Genomic DNA, 18,964 nt, shown 5'->3' on the forward strand with positions numbered 1-18,964 from the left:
GTGGTTTATATGGGGGGGGGGGGGGTTGGGTGCTTAGGCCTGGCCTGGTTGCCATGGAAACGCAGCCTGGGCTTGCAGTGGGGCTGGGGCCTGGCCTCGCAGTGCCCCCCATTTTGTGCCCCCCTGGTGGGGGTGGGGGGTCTCCTGCCACGGCAGACGACACACACTGGGGGGTGGGGGTGGGACACACACACACAGAGCCAGCAGGGGGGGCAGGGGGGGGCCTGGGCTGGGACTCTTCCTCCCCCCTCGCCCTCTGCCATGGCTGGGGGGGGGCCTGGGCTGGGACTCTTCCTCCCCCCTCGCCCTCTGCCATGGCTGGGGGGGGCCTGGCCGTGGCTGCAGTTATTGCTTGTGAGGGGTGGGGGAGCCCCAGAAGGGATCTTGGGGGAGGGGCACACAAATGTGGGGGGCTGGGGAGGGGCTCCCCAAGTCCTGAGAGATCAGAGAGGGTGGGGGAGGAGGAAAGGGACACCCCTCAACACACACCCCCCCCCGAAAAACATGGGGGGGTGTGGGGGGCACACCCCAGAAAGTGCAGTGCAGCCACTTGGGGGTGACATTGGTTTGTTTGGGGGTCCCCATCCCCCCCTTTCACAGTCTTTGGGGGGGTCCCCCATAATTTAGGAGGGGCTTTCCAGTACTTTACGGGGGGGAGGCAAAGGTGCAGCCCCCAGTTTGGGGTGCCCCCTCCTGCATCATTTTGAGGTGACCCCCCATGTTGAGGTGCCCCCCTGTGTTGGGGTACCCCACCCCTCATTTTGGGGTGCCCCCTCCCCCCCAACATTGCCACTGATTGAGAGTTGTTTCTGTCCCTGGGGGGAAGGAGGGGGCAGAAACAGCAGAGACTTAAAGAGGAATGGATGGGGGTGGGGGTGGGGGATTTGGGGGTCGTCACCCCCCCCCCAGCCCTCCCCCATTACAGAATGGAGGGGATTGGCGAGCGGGGGCGCCGGGGGGGGGCTGGGGGATCCAAAAAGGGGGGGCGGCCGGCGCCACCCGCACCCCCGTGATGCTGTTGAGGCTCCTGGACTTCTCGTAGCCTTGGGGGGCAATGGACACAAAGATTGGGGGGGGGTCAGTACCCCAAAAGACTCTGAGGAACCCCCAAACCCTCCCCCTTTACCCACCCCCCAAATTCCCTTCCGCATCCCTTCCCTCTCCCCAAATATCCTACCCGCCCGACCCCCCTCCCAGGAAATGGGGGACCCCCACCCCTGAACCCCCCCAGGAGATCGCAGCCCCCTCTCACTTTTGAGGCTATCCCTCCCCAGCCCGGAAACTGCAGCCCCCTCCCCCACCCAGAAGTTGGGGACCCCACCAAAGGATTTGGACACCTCCCAAAAGATTTAGGGACCCCCTCCCCAAAAGTCCCTCCCAGTGGATTTGCCACCCCCCACCCCCCCCTGCCCCAGGGCTTGGGAACCACCCCCCAGAATTATTAGTGACACCACCCCAAAATTCCCACCTCCCCACCAGGGATACCCCCCCCAAAGGATTTTAGGACCCCCCCCCAAAGGTTTGGGACACCCCCCAAAGAGACTTGGACCCCCCCAGAGGATTTGGGATCTCCTCGAGGATGATTTCAGCACCCCCCCCCATAAAACTTGGGATCCCCCCCAGGCTTTGCGACCCTCCCCAAGGGACACCCCCCCCCCCCCTTTTATTTATTGGGGATCCCCCAACCCCCTTACTTTGGGGGAGGGGGAGGTGGTGCAGAGGTGGGGGGGCACCCACAGCTCTGGGGGGACCCCTGCCAGGCTCTTTCTTTCTGGGGGGAGAGGATCGCCCCTCCCCTTTTTATCCCCTTTCCTCCTCCACCCCCCAAAAAACCCCGCGGGGGGGGGGCGGTGGGGAGCGCGAAGCAGCGTGGCGGGAAAAGCGCATGCGGTCGTGGGCGTGGCTAAGCCCCGAGCGGGCGGAGCTAGGCGGAGAGCAAGCAGCCAATAGGAGAATGGGGACGTGGTTAGCGGAGGGGGAACGGCCCCGCCCCCTCCCTCCCGCTGACCTGCGGCGCCCGCTGAGGTCTCAGGCGGTGACCAGCGCTGGGGAGGAGGAGGAGGAGCAGGAGGCGGGGGGGAAGGGGTTGTTTGTCACCCCGAGGAGGGGGACAGGGACACCCCCACCCCCCCCACAATGGGGACAAGGACATTGATAGGGGGTGGGGGCTCCTGGGGGGGAGCTGGGGGGGACTGGGTTATACTGGGAGGGTGGAAAGGGGAGGGGGAGGGCCTCGTCCTGGGACAAGGGTCCCGGCCGTAGGGGGACCCTGGGTTGGGGACACTTGCACGAGGAGCTTGCACAGGGACCCTTGCTCAGGGCAGGGACATAGGGGTTGGACCTTTGCACCAGGAGGACCTCGCCCCATGACAGTGCCCCCTCCCCCAGGTTGTGCCTCCCACCCCCCCATCCCTCCTCCAGGCCAGCCCCCGCTGCTTGCACGCGCATGTGCAAGGAGCTCCCAGAGCCCCCCAGCGCCGGGGGTCTGTGCAAGCTGTGGCCCCCCCCCAAAAAACACCAACCCCCACCTCCCACCTCCTCACCCCTCCCATTGCTCCCAGTTCAACCAGTTTGGGGCAGAAGGGGGCGCAAGGTGGGTACCCACCTGCACTGTCCAGGGAGGGATTGGGAGGACCAGGGGTGGGGGTTTGGGGGGTCCTGGGGAGCGGGGGGACAACGACTTTGGGGATCCCAGGGCTGCCATGAGGGGGTGTGCCCAAAGGACTTCGGGGTATCCTAGGAGGGGGCTTTGAGACCCCCCCAAAGTGTAGGGGGGGAGACCCCAAGGGAGGTTGGATGCTAAGGAGGGGGGAGGAGGATTTGGGGCCCCCAGGGCTGATCTCAGGGGGGGGACTCCAGGAGATTTTGGGGGTTACCCTGTGGTGGGGAGGGGGGGATTTGGTTTTGGGGTGAGGGTCTCCCAGCACCAACCTTTCCTTAGGGGTCCTTCGGGGGGTGGGAGCATAGTCAGGCCCCAGCAGGAAGCAGGCTCGGTCCCGGCCGCAACGCTCACGACCCCCTCCCCCACCGCCCGGAGCGGTCTGGGGGTGCTGGGGTCCCCCCTTTCCTCAGGGGACAGAGGTTGGTCTATGGGGGGGCAATCCTCCTGGGCCAGGGCTGCCCGACCTGCTTCACCATTGGGCGAGATTCTGGGGAGGGAGACCCCAGATTTAGGGTTGGGGGTGCGGGGGGAGATAGAAGGAAGTGCCTCCCCCCCAGCCCTTGCAAAGGTAGGGGACCCCCAGAAGTGGGGGTGGGTGCCCCAAAAATGGGGGTATAGAGCCCTAAACCCCCCCCAATCCACCCAAAATGCCTCAGACCCCCAAACTCCACCTGATCTCCCTCAAACAACCCCCCCCCAAACCCCTCCAAGACCCCCAAACTCCACCCAGCTCCACCTAATCTCCACCCAAAGCTCCCTCAAAGATCCACCGACCCCCCAAATCTCACCCCAACCCCCCAAAATGACCCCCAAGCCCCCTCAGAAGCCCAAACTCCACCTGACCCCCAACCCAATCTTCACCTGAACCTCCCTCAAAGATCCACCCAAGCCCCCCAAATTCCACCCAAGTGCCCCCCCAGCTCACCAGCCCTGTTGATCTCCACCACCTCCTCCTGAGCCAAGGGGCAGGCCGGGGGCGGCCTCCTGGCCTTGGGGCTGCCCAGGGGGTTGTTCTGCATCATCCCCGCGCCGTGGTTGGAGGAGGTGGAGCCCCCCGGGGAGCCCCCCGCGCCGTAGCCGGGGGAGCCGGGCTGGGGGGCCCTGGGGCTGTGTTTGTTCTTCTTCTTGGGCAGCTTCTGCTTGGCCATGGCCAGCGAGTAGTACATGCGAAGTTATTGACGATGACCGGCACGGGCATGGCGATGGTCAGCACCCCGGCCAGGGCACACAGCGCCCCCACCAGCATGCCGGACCAGGTCATGGGGTACATGTCGCCGTAGCCCAGGGTGGTCATGGTGACCACGGCCCACCAGAAGCCGATGGGGATGTTCTTGAAGTAGGTGTGGCGCGAGCCGGGTGACGTCGTCGGGGTCGGCGCGATGCGCTCGGCGTAGTAGATCATGGTGGCGAAGATGAGCACCCCAGCGCCAGGAAGATGACCAGCAGCAGGAACTCGTTGGTGCTGGCGCGCAGCGTGTGGCCCAGCACCCGCAGCCCCACGACGAGTGGCGCGTCAGCTTGAAGATGCGCAGGATGCGCACGAAGCGCACCACCCGCAGGAAGCCCAGCACGTCCTTGGCCGCCTTCGACGACAGCCCCCGCAGCCCCACCTCCAGGTAGAAGGGCAGGATAGCCACGAAGTCGATGATGTTGAGGCTGCTCTTGATGAAGTCTCTCTTGTCAGGGCAGAAGCTGACCCGCATCAGGAACTCGAAGGTGAACCACACCACGCAGGTGCCCTCCACGTAGGTCAGGAAGGGTTCGGTCTCCACCTCGATGGCCACCTGGGTGCCGGTCTGGTTGCCGCTGGTGACGGTCTCCGTCTTGTTGATCACCCGGTTGAAGGCCTCGTGGGTCTCCAGGCAGAAGGTGGTGATGGAGATGAGGATGAAGAAGAGGGAGGCGAAGGCCACGTACTGGGCAGGGCGGTCGTGGTGGGGAAGAGAGAGAAGAAGAAAGGATGAGAAGTGGAGAAACCAGAAGCGAAGGCGTCAAAAGCCAGGAGGAGATCCAGCCTGGGACCCAGCTGAGTCATGGAAGCCACCTCAGACCCACCAAGACCCAACAGGAGCCATCAAAACCCAGGAGGAGATTGAGCTTGGGACACAGCTGAGACGTAGAAGCCACCTGAGAAGTGAGTGGGAGGTGGGTGGGAGGTGGTGGTGATGGTGATGGAGGGGAGGGAGGTGGTGGCCACTGGGGTGCCGGTCTGGCTGCCGGTGCTGGTGGTCTTGGTCCTGTTGATCACCCGGTTGAAGGCCTCGTGCGTCTCCAGGCAGGAGGTGGTGATGGAGATGAGGATGAGGAAGAGGGAGGCGAAGAGACACGTACTGGTGGAAAGAGTGAGGTGAGGGAGTTAATGGAAGCCACCTGAGATATGTCAGAACAAAACAGGACCCATCTAGACCCAATGGGAGCCACCGAGACGCAACGGGAGCCACCCAGACCCAACGGGAGCCACCGAGACCCAACGGGAGCTACCCAGACCCAACGGGAGCCACCCAGACCCAACGGGAGCCACCGAGACCCAACGGGAGCTACCCAGACCCAACGGGAGCCACCGAGACCCAGCGGAACCACTGAGACCCAACGGGAGCCACTGAGACGCAACGGGAGCCATGGAGACCCAAGGGGAGCCACCAGACCCAACGGGATGGCACCGAGACCCAAGGGGAGCCACCAGGACCCAACGGGAGCCACCGAGAAACAACGGGAGCCACTGAGACCCAACGGGAGCCACCGACACCCAACGGGAGCCACCCGGACCCAACGGGAGCCACCAGGACCCAACGGGAGCCATCGAGACCCAACGGGAGCCACCGGGACCCAACGGGACCTACCAACACCCAATGGGAGCCACCGACACCCAACGGGAGCCACCGACACCCAACGGGAGCCACCGACACCCAACGGGAGCCACCAGGACCCAACGGGAGCCACCAGGACCAACGGGAGCCATCGAGACACAACGGGAGCCACTGAGACCCAATGGGAGCCACCCAGACCCAACGGGAGCCACCCAGACCCAATGGGAGGCACCGAGACCCAACGGGAGCCACCAGGACCCAATGGGAGCCACCGAGACACAACGGGAGCCACTGAGACCCAACGGGAGCCATCGGGACCCAACGGGAGCCATCGAGACCCAACGGGAGCCACCCGGACCCAACTGGGAGCCATCGAGACACAACGGGAGCCACTGAGACCCAGCGGGAGCCATTGAGACCCGACGGGAGGCACCAGGACCCAACAGGAGGCACCAGGACCCAATGGGAGCCATCGAGACACAACGGGAGCCACTGAGACCCAACAGGAGCCACCAGAGACCCAACAGGAGCCATCGAGACCCAACGGGAGCCACCGACACCCAACGGGAGCCACCGAGACCCAACTGGAGCCACCGAGACCCAAGGGGAGCTACTGAGACCCAACGGAGCCATCAGAACCCAATGGGAGCTACTGAGACCCAACGGGAGCCACCGAGACCCAATGGGAGCTACTGAGACCCAACTGGAGCCACCGAGACCCAACGGGTGCCACCGAGACCCAATGGGAGCCACCGAGGACCCACGGGTGCCACCGAGACCCAATGGGAGCTACTGAGACCCAACGGGAGCCATCAGGACCCAATGGGAGCTACTGAGACCCAACTGCAAGTCATCGAGACCCAACGGGAGCCATCGTGACCCAACGGGAGCCACCCAGACTCAATGGGAGCTACTGAGACCCAACGGGAGCCATCGAGACCCAAGGGGAGCTACTGAGACCCAACAGGAGCCACCGAGACTCAATGGGAGCTACTGAGACCCAACAGGAGCCATCGAGACCCAACGGGAGCCATCGAGACCCAACGGGAGCCACCGAGACCAAGGGGAGCCACCGAGACCCAAGGGGAGCCACCCAGACCCAATGGGAGCTACTGAGACCCAACAGGAGCCACCAGAGACCCAACGGGAGCCACCAGAGACTCAACGGGAGCCATCGAGACCCAAGAGGAGCCACCAGAGACCCAACGGGAGCCACCCAGACCCAACGGGAGCCACCCAGACCCAAGGGGAGCTACTGAGACCCAACGGGAGCCACCAGAGACCCAATGGGAGCCACCAGAGACCCAACGGGAGCCACCGAGACTCAATGGGAGCTACTGAGACCCAACAGGAGCCATCGAGACCCAAGGGGAGCTACTGAGACCCAACGGGAGCCACCGAGACTCAATGGGAGCTACTGAGACCCAACAGGAGCCATCGAGACCCAAGGGGAGCTACTGAGACCCAACGGGAGCCACCGAGACCCAACGGGAGCCACCAGAGACCCAACCGGAGGCATCGAGACCCAATGGGAGCCACCAGAGACCCAGCGGGAGCCATCAAGACCCAATGGGAGCCATCAGAGACCCAAAAGGAGCCACCAGAGACCCAACGGGAGCCACCGAGACCCAACGGGAGCCACCGAGACCCAGGAGGATCTTCAGTCTCGGACCCAATTTTGGGCCCCCCCCGGTCATGGACCCCCCCCAGAGAGGGGAGGTGTGGCAATGGTAGCAATAAGTGGTGTGGGGAACCAATGAAGCTCTGCCAGCTCCCTGCCGGCTCCTGCCTGCTCCTCCCGGCTCCCTGCCTGCTCCTGCTGGCTCCTGCCGGCTCCCTGCCTGCTCCTGCTGGCTCCTCCCGGCTCCCTGCCTGCTCCTGCTGGCTCTCTGCTCTCTGCTTCCCTGCTCAATGCCTTCTGCCAGTCCCTATTGATTCCTGCCCCCCTTGACGGATTTGGGGGGGCACAGGGGACATTTTGGGGGGGGTAGAATGGACACTGGGGGCATTTGGGGACATCATGGAGGGGACAAAGAGGACATGGGGGGGACACAAGTTGGCATGGGGACATAAGGGAGCACTGGGGACACCAAGGGGGGCACAGAGAGGACATTGTGGGGGAGTGGGGACAAGGGGGCGACACTGGGGAGGGTTGGGACATAGGGGTTTGGGACATGGGGGGTTTGGAGACATTGCAGGGGGAACACAAGAGACATGGGGGAGAGATGGGGGGGTTGGGCTATGAGGGGGCCATAGGGGGGACATGGGGGGGGAGATGGGTTGGGATATTGGGGGGACACAGTGGGGACATGGAGGGGGGATGGGAGAGACACAGGGGACATGGGGGGGGGGAGATGGGGGGACACAGCAAGGGGTTGGGACATGGCAGGGGTAGGACCTGGGGGGACAGGGACCTGGGGGGGTTGGGATATGGGGGGGACAGAGGGGACGTGGGAGGGTTGGGATATGGGGGGACACAGGGGACATGGGGGGGGGTTGGGATATGGGGGGACACAGGGGACATGGGGGGGTTGGGATATGGGGGGGACACACCGGTTGGGATATGGGGGGACACAGGGGACAAGGCGGGTGTTGGGACAAAATCTAGGCCAGTTCGGGGGGGGGGAGGGGGGAAGAAGCGAATTGGGGACACAAGGTGGGGGACACAGGGGACATGGGGGGGCTGGATTTAGGCCAAGGATTGGGGGGGGCAGGTTGAGGACTCTTTAGCTGGGGGGGGAGACACACAAGGGACATGAAGGGGGGGGACAGGGGCATAAAGGGGGGATAGGATTTAGGGCAAAGATTTGGGGGGGGGGGGATGTAGGACACGGGGGGGGTGGTGACAAAGAAATAAAAAGGAGGGGGGGAGGGGGGGAGGAGGGGGGAGGGGATGTAGGACAAGGCCAAGGGGGGGGGAGGGGGCACTGCAGTGCGGTCCTGAGCTCCCCCCCGCACCCCCCCCCTTCTGGGCCTCTCTGCGGCAGGATCAGGGCCAGGGTTTGGGGGGGGGGAAGGGGGAACTGGGGACACTGGGAGGGGACTGGGGACACTGGGGGGAGGGGGATTTAAGGGGGGGAGGAGGGGCAGCCCCATTCTTTTCATCCCTCCCTCCCCCCCAAACGTCAAGACCCCCCCAGCTTGTCCCCTGCCAACCCTTCAGACCCCCCCAGGCTCCTCCTGCACCTCAAGACCCCCCCTTTTAAATTGCCCCCCCCGGAAAAACTCGACCCCTCCCAAATCGCCCCCCTCAGGACCCCCAAATTTCCCTCCTAGCCTCCCCCCAAACCCTCCTCAAGGCCCCCTCAGACCCCCCCTCGCAAATCCTCTCAGAGCCCCCCCAAACTTCCTCAGCCCCCCCAAACTCCCTCAGACACTCCCTAAGCCCCCTCAAGACCCCCTCAGACCTCCTCACAATCTCCCTCAAGCCCCCCCCAGACCCCCTTTAACTGCCACAACGCCCTCAGACCCCCTGCAAGACCCCCCCTCACCCCCATAAACCCTCTCCGGACACTCTCAGACCCCCTTCAGCCCCCTCATAAGCCCTCAAGACCCCCTCACGCCCTCTCTAAACCCCTCAGCCCCCACTTAGCCCTCCCCGAGCCCCTCCCAACCCTCTCAGACTCCCTTCAACCACTTGAGACCCCTCAAGAGCCCCTCAGAGCGCCCCAACCCCCCTGCGACTCTCCCTAAGCCCCTTCAGACCCCCCCAGGACTCCCTTAAATCCCCTTCAACCCCTTCAGGACCCCTTCAGACCCCACTTAGCCCTCTCCAACCCCCTCTAAACCCCCTTTGACCCCCTGCAACCCCCTTCTGACCTCCCCTAAACCCCCTCAGACCCCTCCTAAACCCCCTCTGACCCCCTGCAACCCCCTCTGACCTCCTCTAAACCCCCTCTGACCTCCCCTAAACCCCCTCAGACCCCTCCTAAACCCCCTCTGACTCCCTGCAACCCCCTCTGACCTCCCCTAAACCCCTCTGACCTCCCCTAAACCCCCTCAGACCCCTCCTAAACCCCCTCAGACCCTCTCCAACCCCCTCTAACCTCCCTTAGACCCCTCCTAAATCCCCTCAGACCCTCTCCAACCCCCCTCTAAGCCCCCTCAGACCCCTCCTAAACCCCCTCAGACCCCTCTCCAACCCCCTCTAACCTCCCTCAGACCCCTCCTAAATCCCCTCAGACCCCTTGCACCCCCCTCAGACCCTCTCCAACCCCCTCTAAGCCCCCTCAGACCCCTCCTAAAACCCCCTCAGACCCCTCTAAAAACCCCCTCCGACCCCCCCTAAATCCCCCAGACCCCACCTAATCCTCCTCAGACCCCCTTCAACCCTTCCTAAACCCCTTCAGATCTCCTTCAACCCCTTCGGATGCCCCTCTAAACCCCTCAGAATCTCTCCAGCCCTTCCTAAGCCGCCCCCCCCGGACCCCCTCTAAGAGCCCCGCAGAGCCCCCCCGCCCCGCCGCCTCACCCTGGCCATCCTGGACGAGTAAGGGTCCTCGAAGAGCGCCCAGAGCTTCGGCCTCCACCTCCTCCACCAGCCCGCCGGCCTCCCCTCCTCCAGGCAGAGGCGCTTGGGCTCGGGCGGGCTCGGGGGGGCCCGGGCCCCTCGGGGCTCTCGAAGCTGTCGAGGGCCTCCTCGGCGTCGCGGTGCTGCCGGTAGTTCATCCAGCAGCAGGCCTCCACGTCGGTCTCGTCGATGCCCCAGAAGGCCAGCTCCTCCTCGAAGAGCGGCCCGCAGACGTCGGCCGGGCAGTGCAGCTTGCCGGTGCGGTAGTAGTTGAGGACGTATGCGAAGACGGCCGGGTGCCGGTCGAAGAAGAACTCGCCGGCCGCGGGGTACGTAGTCGAAGCGCGCGGCGGCGCCGGGCTCGGCCAGGCCGGCCAGGCGCGTTGCCGGGCAGCGTCTGCAGCGTGCTGCGGTAGGTCTCGTGCCGCACCCCCCCCACGTGATCACCACCTTGTCCCGCTCCGCGTGCCAGCCCATGGCCCCGCCGCGCGCAGCGGGCAGCGCCTGAGGGGGGGGAGCGCCTGAGGGGGGAGCCGCGGCGGGAGCGCAGGCGGCCGAAGGGGAGGCGGAGGAGCCGAAGGGAAGGCGGAGGGAGCCGAGGGGAAGGCGGAGGGAGCCGAAGGGAAGGCGGGAGGGAGCCGAAGGGAAGGCGGAGGGAGCCGAAGGGAAGGCGGAGGGAGCCGAAGGGAAGGCGGAGGGAGCCGAAGGGAAGGCGGGAGGGAGCCGAAGGGGGCTCGGAGGCAGCTTAGGGGAGCTGGGAGGGAGCCGCAGCGGGAGAGGGGCAGCCCTGAGCGCGGAGCCGGAGGGCAGCTCGCAGCGGCTCCGAGGAGCGGAGGCAGCCGAGCGGAACCGCAGACGGCCGAGGGGGGCCCCGCGGCGGCCCGAAGGGAGCCGAGAGAGAGCCGAAGGGGAGCGAGGGAGGCCCGAGGGGAGCCGAGAGAGAGCCGAGGGGAGCCGAGAGAGGCCGGAGGGGACCCCGCGGCGGCTGCCGCATCCCGGCCGCGTCCCCTGCACCCCACACACTGCGCAGGCGCGGAGACGGCGCCGGCCACGCCCACGGGAGGACGCACCGCCCACAGGGAAGAGAAGCTCCGCCCGCCCGCGGGGACGGCGCCGCCCAATTGGCCCGCTGGAGGCGAGGCCCCGACCGCTCCGCAGGAAGCCACGCCTACCGCCCTGTGCCCCCACCCCCGCGGCCCTGCCCATTGGACACGCGACCACGCCCCCCGGGAGAGTGACCCGCCCACTCCCCATGAGACCACGCCCAATGTGGTTGGCTCCACCCATGCCCGGTGAAGCCACGCCCCCAGATGGCTGGGACACGCCCCACCCCCTTGAAGCCCTGCCCGCCAGGATGGAGGACACGCCCTCAGGAGCACCTAAGCTCCGCCCACTTTGATCGGCACGCCCAGCCCGCGCGAGGGCCTGGGGGCTACAAGGCAGGGGGCACCGGGGGGGGGAGCCTGGGAGGGTCTGGGGGCTCCTGGGGCCGGAGGGGCAGCACCCCGGGGGGGGGGGGAAGGGAGGGAGGCACAGGCTTTGGGGTCACTGCCCCAGGGTAAGAAACTGGGACCAGGAGCCCCCAGCCCAGTGACTCTTTATTGGGGGACCCCGCGGAAGGTGCCCCAAGGTGGGGGGGGGGATGTCCCCAAGCGGAGAGGGGGACACAAAGGGGGTCCTCAAGGAGGGGGGTCCCCAAAGGGGGTTCCCAGAGTGGGCTCCTCAACGGGTGGGGGGGCACAGAGGGGGTGTTCCCAAGAGAGTGTCCTAGAGGGAGGGTCCCCGGGGGGGTGTTGGTTCCAGCTTGATGTTGATGTCCCCAGAGGGGGCTGGGGGAGGGGTCCCCCGTGAGGGGAGGGGTCCCCAAAGCAGGGAGGGGAGGGGCTGTCACTTGCTGGGGGCCAGCCCCACCCTCTTGTGGTCCCGGTCGAAGACTGCGTAGTACTGGGAGAGGAAGACGTCGCCGAGGATCCAGAGCGGCCCCGCGGGGGGGGGCACGTCCAGGGCCATGAAGCCGCTCACGCAGGTGGGAGACCCCCACTGGGACACCTGGGTGGGGGCGACAGGGGGGGAGGTGTGACACGTGTTGGGGACGGCCAAAGGGATGGGGAGGAGGGGAGGAGGGGGAGGCACGGTTGGGAGAGGGGAGAAAAGGAGGGGAGATGGAAGAGGGAGAGAGGGGAGAAGGGGGAGAGGGGGGAGAAGGGGGGAGAGGGGGGAGAGAGGGAGGGGGGGAGAGAGGGAGCAGGAGGACAGGAGGAGAGTGGGACAGGGGGAGAAAGGGAGGGGGGGAGAGAGGGGGGCCGGGGGAGGGGGGGGACACTGTCAGGGGGGTGAGAGGGGGGACCCAGGGGGGACCTGGGGGTGTCAGGGCTGTGCCCACCTTCAGGATGTAGTGCTGGGGGCCCAGGCTGAAGCTTGTGCCCTGCCAGCACGAAGCTGATGTTGGGCAGGAGGAGACCTTGGCACAGTCCAGCAGGTACTGGGAGAGAGGACACAAGTGGGGACCCTGAGGAGGTCCCTGCTGCCCCCCCCAGCTCCCTTCCTGCTCCCCCCCGATCCCTTCCTCCCGCTCCAGCTTCTTTCCTGCTCCCACCCCCTGATCCCTTCCTCCCGCTCCAGCTCCCTTCCTGCTCCCCCCCAGCTCTCTGTTACCCACTCCCCCCCCCATCCCTACCTGCCCCCCCGCCCAGGGCCTTGGTGCCCCCCAGGGCCCGGTGCAGCGCAGCCACCTCCTGGCTGGGCCCCAGTGATCAGAGAGGTTCCTGTGTCCACGATGGCCTCACAGCCCCCCCTGCACAGGGGGGGGTCCCTGCACCCCGAGGTCTCTGGGGATCCCACTGACAGCCTGGAGGGGGGACAAAATTTGGGGTCAAAGAGGGGAAATCTGGGGGGGGTGAGAGGCGGTAAGGGGTCCCAGAGGGCAGTTAGAAGGGTTGGGGCAATTAAGGGGGGTCAGGAGGTGCGGTTAGCAGGGTTGAGGGGCAATTAGGGGGAACCATGGGGTAGTTTGGGGGTCTCAGGGGGCAGTTAGGGGGGCTGGGGGGCAATTAGGGGGTTCCATGGGGTAGAGGGATTAGGAGGCAATTAGGGGGTCGGGGGAGGGGGCAATTAGGTGATATTGGGGAGGCAATTAGTGGTTCAGGGGGGCAAATTAGGGGCTTGGGGGGGCAGTTAATTGGGTGGGGGGGGTACTTGGCAGGGGGTCTCTCACCTGTCCATGTGCAGCTGCCAGTAGCTGGCCTTGGACACTGGGATGTAGTGCAGGGGGCCTGGAACTGCTTCTCGTCGATGCCCCCCAGCAGCAGCTCCCCCCCATCCCCCTCCTCCGCCCCGCTGGGGGCATACAGACAAGTGGGGGGGGTCAGGGGGGATTGGGGGAGGGTCCCCAGGGCATCTGGGGGGTCCCAAAAGGACTTGGCTGGGGCCTGAGGGGGGATAGGGGGGAGCCAGGGGGGATTTGGGGGTCCCAAGGAGGGGCTTGGAGGGTCTTAAGGGGAGGGTTGGGGGGGACCCAGAGGAGTTGGGGGGGGACCCAGAGGAGTTGGGGGGGCCCTCAGGGGTTTAGGGGGTCCTAAGGGGGGATTTGAGGATCCCAATGAGGTATATAGAACAACCCGGGGGGAGGGGGTGGGGGGTCCCAAGGGGGGATTTGAGGGTCCCAAAGGGGTATCTGGGGAGGAACTGGGGCTCTTAGGGGGGACTTGGGGGTCCCAGGGAGGGATTTGGGGAGGTCCCAAGGGGGGGTTGAGGGCTCCCAAAGATTATTTGTAGTAGAGGTGTAGTAAAAGCATAGCAGAGGCATAGCGGGGGGGCAATGGGGGGGGCAATGGGGGGGGCATGGGGGGCAAAGGGGGTAGTGAGGGCAGGGGTGGGGGTGGGTAGAGGGGCGTAGCAGAGGCAGAGCAGTGGCGTAGCAGAGAAGCAGTGGAGGCAGAGTAGAGCCATAGTGGGGGTGCAGCAGGGGGTGCAACAGGAGGGGGTGCAGCGGGGGGGTGCAGCGGGGGGGTGCAACAGGAGGGGTACAGCGGGGGGGGTGCAGCAGGAGGGGTGCAGCAGGAGGGGGGTGCAGCGGGGGGGGTGCAGCGGGAGGGGTGCAGCAGGAGGGGGTGCAGCAGGAGGGGGTGCAGCGGGGGGGTGCAGCAGGAGGGGTGCAGCAGGAGGGGGTGCAGCAGGAGGGGGTGCAGCAGGGAGGGGGTGCAGCGGGGGGGTGCAAGCAGGAGGGGTGCAGCAGGAGGGGGTGCAGCGGGGGGGGTGCAGCAGGAGGGGTGCAGCAGGAGGGGGTGCAGCAGGAGGGGGGTGCAAGCGGTGGGGGGGTGCAGCAGGAGGGGTGCAGCAGGGGGTGTAGCGGGGGGGGTGCAGCAGGGGGGGGTGCAGCAGGGGGGGGTGCAGCAGGGGGGGTGCAGCAGGGGGGTGCAGCAGGGGGGTGCAGCGGTGGGAGTGCAGTGGGGTTGTAGCGGGGGGGGTGCAGTTGGGGGGGTGCAGCGGGGGGGGTGCAGCAGGGGGGGTGCAGCAGGGGGGGGCATGCAGGGCACCTGCGCAGGCGGAAGGAGAAGACGTTGTGGCGGAAGAGGCCCTCTCCTGATCATGTTGTCGAACACCGGCAGCGCAGGGCCCGGCCGCGGCCGCGGGGAAGGCCAAGCCCAGGACCCCGTCGAAGCGAGCGGCCGCGAAGGCCATGCCCCGGCAGCGCCACCGCCTCGGCGAACGTCTGGTTGGGCACCGAGACGTTGGACACCTGTGGGGCACCGCCAAGCAGGGGGCGGCAGTGAGCGGGGCACCGGCACGGCCAGCAGGGGGCGTCAGTGAGCAGGGCACAGGCACCGCCAGCAGGGGGCGGCGGTGAGCAGGGCACAAATGTGGACCCCCATGGGTGGGGGACCCCCAATGCAGTCACCTCACCCCACGGGCACAGGAGGGCTTTCTCTTCCTCCTCTCTTCCCAACCCACAGTCCACACCCACTCAGGCCACACCCTCATGACCCCACCCAATCAAGCCACACCCTCACAGACCACACCCCTCTAAACCACACCCACTCCCCCTACCCCTGTCATTTCCCCTCCTCGCCCTTCCTCCTCCTCCTGCCTCCCCAAGTGATCAGCAGGGCCCCCACCCACTTAGGCCACGCCCCCACCGCCCCCCACCCCCTCAAGCCCCTCCCCTCCCACCTTTGGCCCCACCCACCGTGAGGGTGTCCTGGCTCAGGAACCCTCGGAGGCTGCCGCTGCCGTAGGTGATGGCGAAGGCAGAGCCGTTGGGCCTGTGGGTGCTGGACAGGGCAGGCTGGTAGTGGGGGTGGAGCCCTGGCAGAGGGGAGGGGTGGGGTCAAGAAAGGTGCGGTCAGGGTGGCCACCTCCCCATCTGGACCCCCTAAGCCACGCCCAAACCCTTGCCCCACCCAGCTCAACCCAGGCAATCGCCCTCCCAGTCCACACCCCTTTGGCTCAAACCACACCCCCTTAGACCACACCCACCCGGACCACACCCCTTTAAGCCCCTCCTCTTTCCTACCAGGGCAGCGAAAGGCAGGGGAGGAGAAGGGTGAAGACCCCCAACAACCCCTCCAGTCACCCCCCACTCCCCGCCTGGCCCCCACCACCCCCACTCCTTCACCTCGACCACACCCTTTTAGGACCCTCCCACCTCGGTCACACCCATTTAAGCCCCTCCCCCCTCACAGCAGGCCAGGTAGAGCAGGCAGCAGCGGGAGGAGGGCACCCAGAGGTCTGCGGAGCCTGTGTCAAAGATGACCCTGAAGGGCTGGGGGGGGGGTCCCCAGCGAGATGGTTCCATAGTACTGCGCCTGGGGGGCGAGGGGGGTGTGGGGGGGACAAATGTCACTGCCCCCCCGCAAAATGGCCCCAAGGACCCCCCCCCAACATCTCCCCGCAGTCTCTTCTCTCTGCCATGTCCTTATGGGGGTATCCCCCCCTCACCCCCCATCCCCACCTCCCCCTGCCCCCCTCCTGGTGCCCTCCATTGGGTGTCTGCCCCCCACATCCCTCCAGCTCGCATGTCCCCAACCCCCCCATATGGTACCCATACCCCCCCCCTAATGGTGCCCCAAACTTGCCCCCCAACCCATCCTTCCAGGCCCCTCCCCCCCCGGCCCCCCCCATGGTCTCACCAGGGTCCCCTCCCCCCTTCCCCCCTCATCCTTGCCAGTCCCCTCCCCCCCTTCCCCCCCCATTCTCCAGTCCCCTCCCCCCCCCTTCCCCCCTCATCCTTCCATTCCCCTCCCCCCCTTCCCCCCCCATTCTCCCAGTCTCCTCCCCCCCTTCCCCCCCCCATCCTCCCAGTCTCCTCCCCCCCCTCCATGTCCTCATGTACCCCCCCAAATCCCCACCACCCTCCCCCCCATTCTGTGACATTCCCCCCCCCCAAGTGTCCACAGTACCCCCCCCGGAATGCCCCCCCGAGACCACTCCCCGTGTCCCTGTTCCCTCCTCCCATGTCCCCAAGGACCCCCCCCCCAATCACCTCCCCCATGACTCCAGCCCCCCCCCCCCCCGGGTCTGACGTAACTTCCGGCCCCCCCCACTCACATCCATGAAGTTGTGGAGCCGGGTAGGGGCTGCAGCCTCTCCCCCTCCCCCACTCCGGCTGCGGGGGCCCCCCCCGGACCCCCCCCAGAACTTGGGGGGCACCCAGGGAGCCCTCTCCAGGGGATGCTGTGGGGAGGGAGGGAGGGAGGGAGGGGGGGAAGGACAAGAATTAATTAGGGGAGGAGAGCAATTAATTGGGGAGGGGATAATAAATTGGGGGGGGGCTTAAGTAATTAGGGGAGGGGGGTAATTAATTAGGAGAGAAGATAAATAATTAGGGGAGGGGATGATTAATTTGGGGCTAATTAATTAGAGATGGAGGCAATTAATTAGGGGAGGGGACAGGTAATTGGGGAGGGGGCAATTAGGGGTTAATTAGGGAGGGGGTAATTATTAGAAGCGGAGTAATTAGAAGAGGAATAATTCATTGGGGTGTTAATTAGGGGAGGGGAAAATTCATTAGGGGAGAGGTTAATTAGGGGGAGGGTTAATTGAGGCAGTTAATGAGGGGGGAGGGATAAGGGGGGGGTAGTCCCTAAAAAGCAGGAAACCCCCACTTGGGGGTGGGGGTCAGTCTTGAGCCCCCCCCTCCCCAATCAGGGGGCTTAATGAGCTTAATTAATCAATCGAATGACCTTAATGAGGCATTAATGTGGTTAATTGGGGGGGGGGGGGTGAGGGTTGTTCCGTAAGCAGGAAACCCCCCGTGGGGGGGGGGGCTGTGGGGGGGGTAGGGACACTTTTGGGGCTCCCCACAAAGGACTTAATGAACTTAATGAGGTTAATTAAGTTAATTAAGTTAATGAGCTGGGTGGGAATGAGCCTGGGGGACCCTTAGGGGTGCAGGGGGGGAACAAACTCACGGGGGGGTCCTTATGGAGGGGAGGGGGGGTGTCAGGGTCATGAGGGGTTAATTGGGGGGCAGGGGTTAATGAAGCACGGGGGGGGGGAGTGAGGGCAAGGGGGTGTGGGGGGGGTCACAGGATGGGGTCAAAGGTCACGGGCGGGGTCACGCCCCTGCGGGTGGGGCTCTGATTGGAGCGAGTCTGACGGTTCCTGCCCCCGGCTGGGCACCACCTTTGGGGGGGCCCCACCCCACCCCCAAAAAAACATCCAACCCCCACCACCAGCACACACACACCCCCCTCCTGGGAGCCCCCCGCGTGCCCTTTTTGCCTCCTCCCTCCCCACCAAACCCTTTCCCCCACCCAGGTGTGTGTCCCCCGCCCCAAATCTTTCCCTGGGGGGGGCCTCCTCTCGGGGCCACCTATAAGGATGGGACCTCCCCCTATAAGCTTAGGACTCGCGGGGGGGGGGCACCCAGCGGTCGATGTCCTCCCCCTGGCCCCCCACTCAGGATTTGGGGACCCCTCCCCTTCAATCTCCCCTTAGAATCACCTCCCCTCGGCATATTTTTTTGGGGTTCCCTTGGGAGTGTCCCTGGGGGGGGGGAGCTTGGGGGGACTCCCTCCCCCCCTCCCCCCTTGACCATCCCCGGGACCCTCTCCCCCCTTATCCACACCCCCACCCCCCATCCGCAAGCTATTGCCCATGGGACTCCCCCTCAAGAAGTTGGGGATCAGGACATCCCCAGATGTTTCGTTGGGGCTGGGGAGGGGTCTCCTGCCCCTCCTCCCTGCCCCCCTTTTCCCCTTCCCCTCTCATCCTCTCCCCGCGGTTCCCCCATCCCCCCCGCGCCCCCCCCCTCACCGTAGCAGGGCTCCGGCCCCGGCCGCCAGCAGCAGGAGGCACGCGAGCCAGGGAATCCCCATGACGTAACTGAGCACGAGGCGGCGCGCGCGGGAAACCCCCCCGGCAGGCCCCGCCCCCAGGCCCGCCCCCCGCCCCTCTCTCTTGCCGCGCCCCCCTCACCGCCCCCCCTTCTGACCCCTGAACCAACCCCAGGGGATGTGACCCGGGCCTTAGCCACGCCCCCGACCACAAGCCACACCCACTGATCCCTTAGCCTCGCCCCCTCATGGTATAGCCACGCCCCCATGACAGCGAACCACGCCCCTCGTCCTTTAGCCACACCCCCACTTTCACAGCCACGCCCCCGTACACCACTGACCCCACCCCCTTGACCCACGCCTCCAGCTCAAGCCCCTACCCCTCATGGCCACGCCCCCTGGGACGCCCCCTACCCACACACCCCACGCCATAACCACGCCCCCAGGGGGAGTGACCCACGAGGGGGAGGGGAACCCCCAAAAGCACCCCAGAAACTGGGGGGGGAGGGGCCTAAAACTGTCCCCCCCTGGGCTGGGCTGGGGGCCAGCACTGAAGGGGAGGGTCCCCAGAGCTGCCACCGACGCTGGGGGGGGTCCCCAAACCCACCCTGAAATGGGCGGGGGGGGGCAGAGGGGGGGTGTCCTAAACCTGACCTTTACCGGGGGGGGGGGGCCCAAAACTGCTTCACAGTTCGAGGGCTCCCCCTAA

The 18,964-nt window shown here is 66.1% G+C and overlaps 2 protein-coding genes and 1 long non-coding RNA gene across 3 annotated transcripts; all 3 read right to left on the bottom strand.

Moving 5' to 3' along the window:
* Window positions 1–6: 6 nt before the first annotated feature.
* On the bottom strand, window positions 7–10,544 carry LOC137461185 (voltage-gated potassium channel KCNC1-like). The gene is given in 14 exon segments (XM_068171034.1): window positions 7–973; window positions 976–1,043; window positions 2,932–2,953; window positions 2,955–3,020; window positions 3,023–3,149; window positions 3,584–3,830; window positions 3,833–4,087; window positions 4,090–4,165; window positions 4,168–4,578; window positions 9,941–10,063; window positions 10,066–10,302; window positions 10,304–10,363; window positions 10,365–10,420; window positions 10,423–10,544. Coding segments are annotated over 14 exon segments (1,836 nt in total). The 5' UTR covers window positions 10,457–10,544; the 3' UTR covers window positions 7–919.
* Window positions 10,545–11,564: 1,020 nt separating this feature from the next.
* Window positions 11,565–12,477, bottom strand: LOC137461184 (uncharacterized). Its single transcript, XR_010993267.1, has 2 exons — window positions 12,363–12,477; window positions 11,565–12,028 (listed from the first exon to the last, which is right to left on the bottom strand). It is a non-coding gene; the product is annotated as an uncharacterized lncRNA (long non-coding RNA).
* A 175-nt stretch (window positions 12,478–12,652) lies between these two features.
* LOC137461186 (cathepsin D-like) lies at window positions 12,653–18,687 on the bottom strand. The gene is given in 9 exon segments (XM_068171035.1): window positions 12,653–12,827; window positions 13,194–13,315; window positions 14,515–14,610; window positions 14,612–14,662; window positions 14,664–14,717; window positions 15,165–15,283; window positions 15,659–15,749; window positions 15,751–15,783; window positions 18,670–18,687. Coding segments are annotated over 9 exon segments (759 nt in total).
* Window positions 18,688–18,964: the final 277 nt, after the last annotated feature.

Source organism: Melanerpes formicivorus, unplaced genomic scaffold (genome assembly GCF_026170545.1).
Source record: "Melanerpes formicivorus ecotype bairdi unplaced genomic scaffold, bMelFor1.0.p_v2 SCAF_1331, whole genome shotgun sequence".
Lineage (NCBI taxonomy): Eukaryota > Metazoa > Chordata > Aves > Piciformes > Picidae > Melanerpes > Melanerpes formicivorus.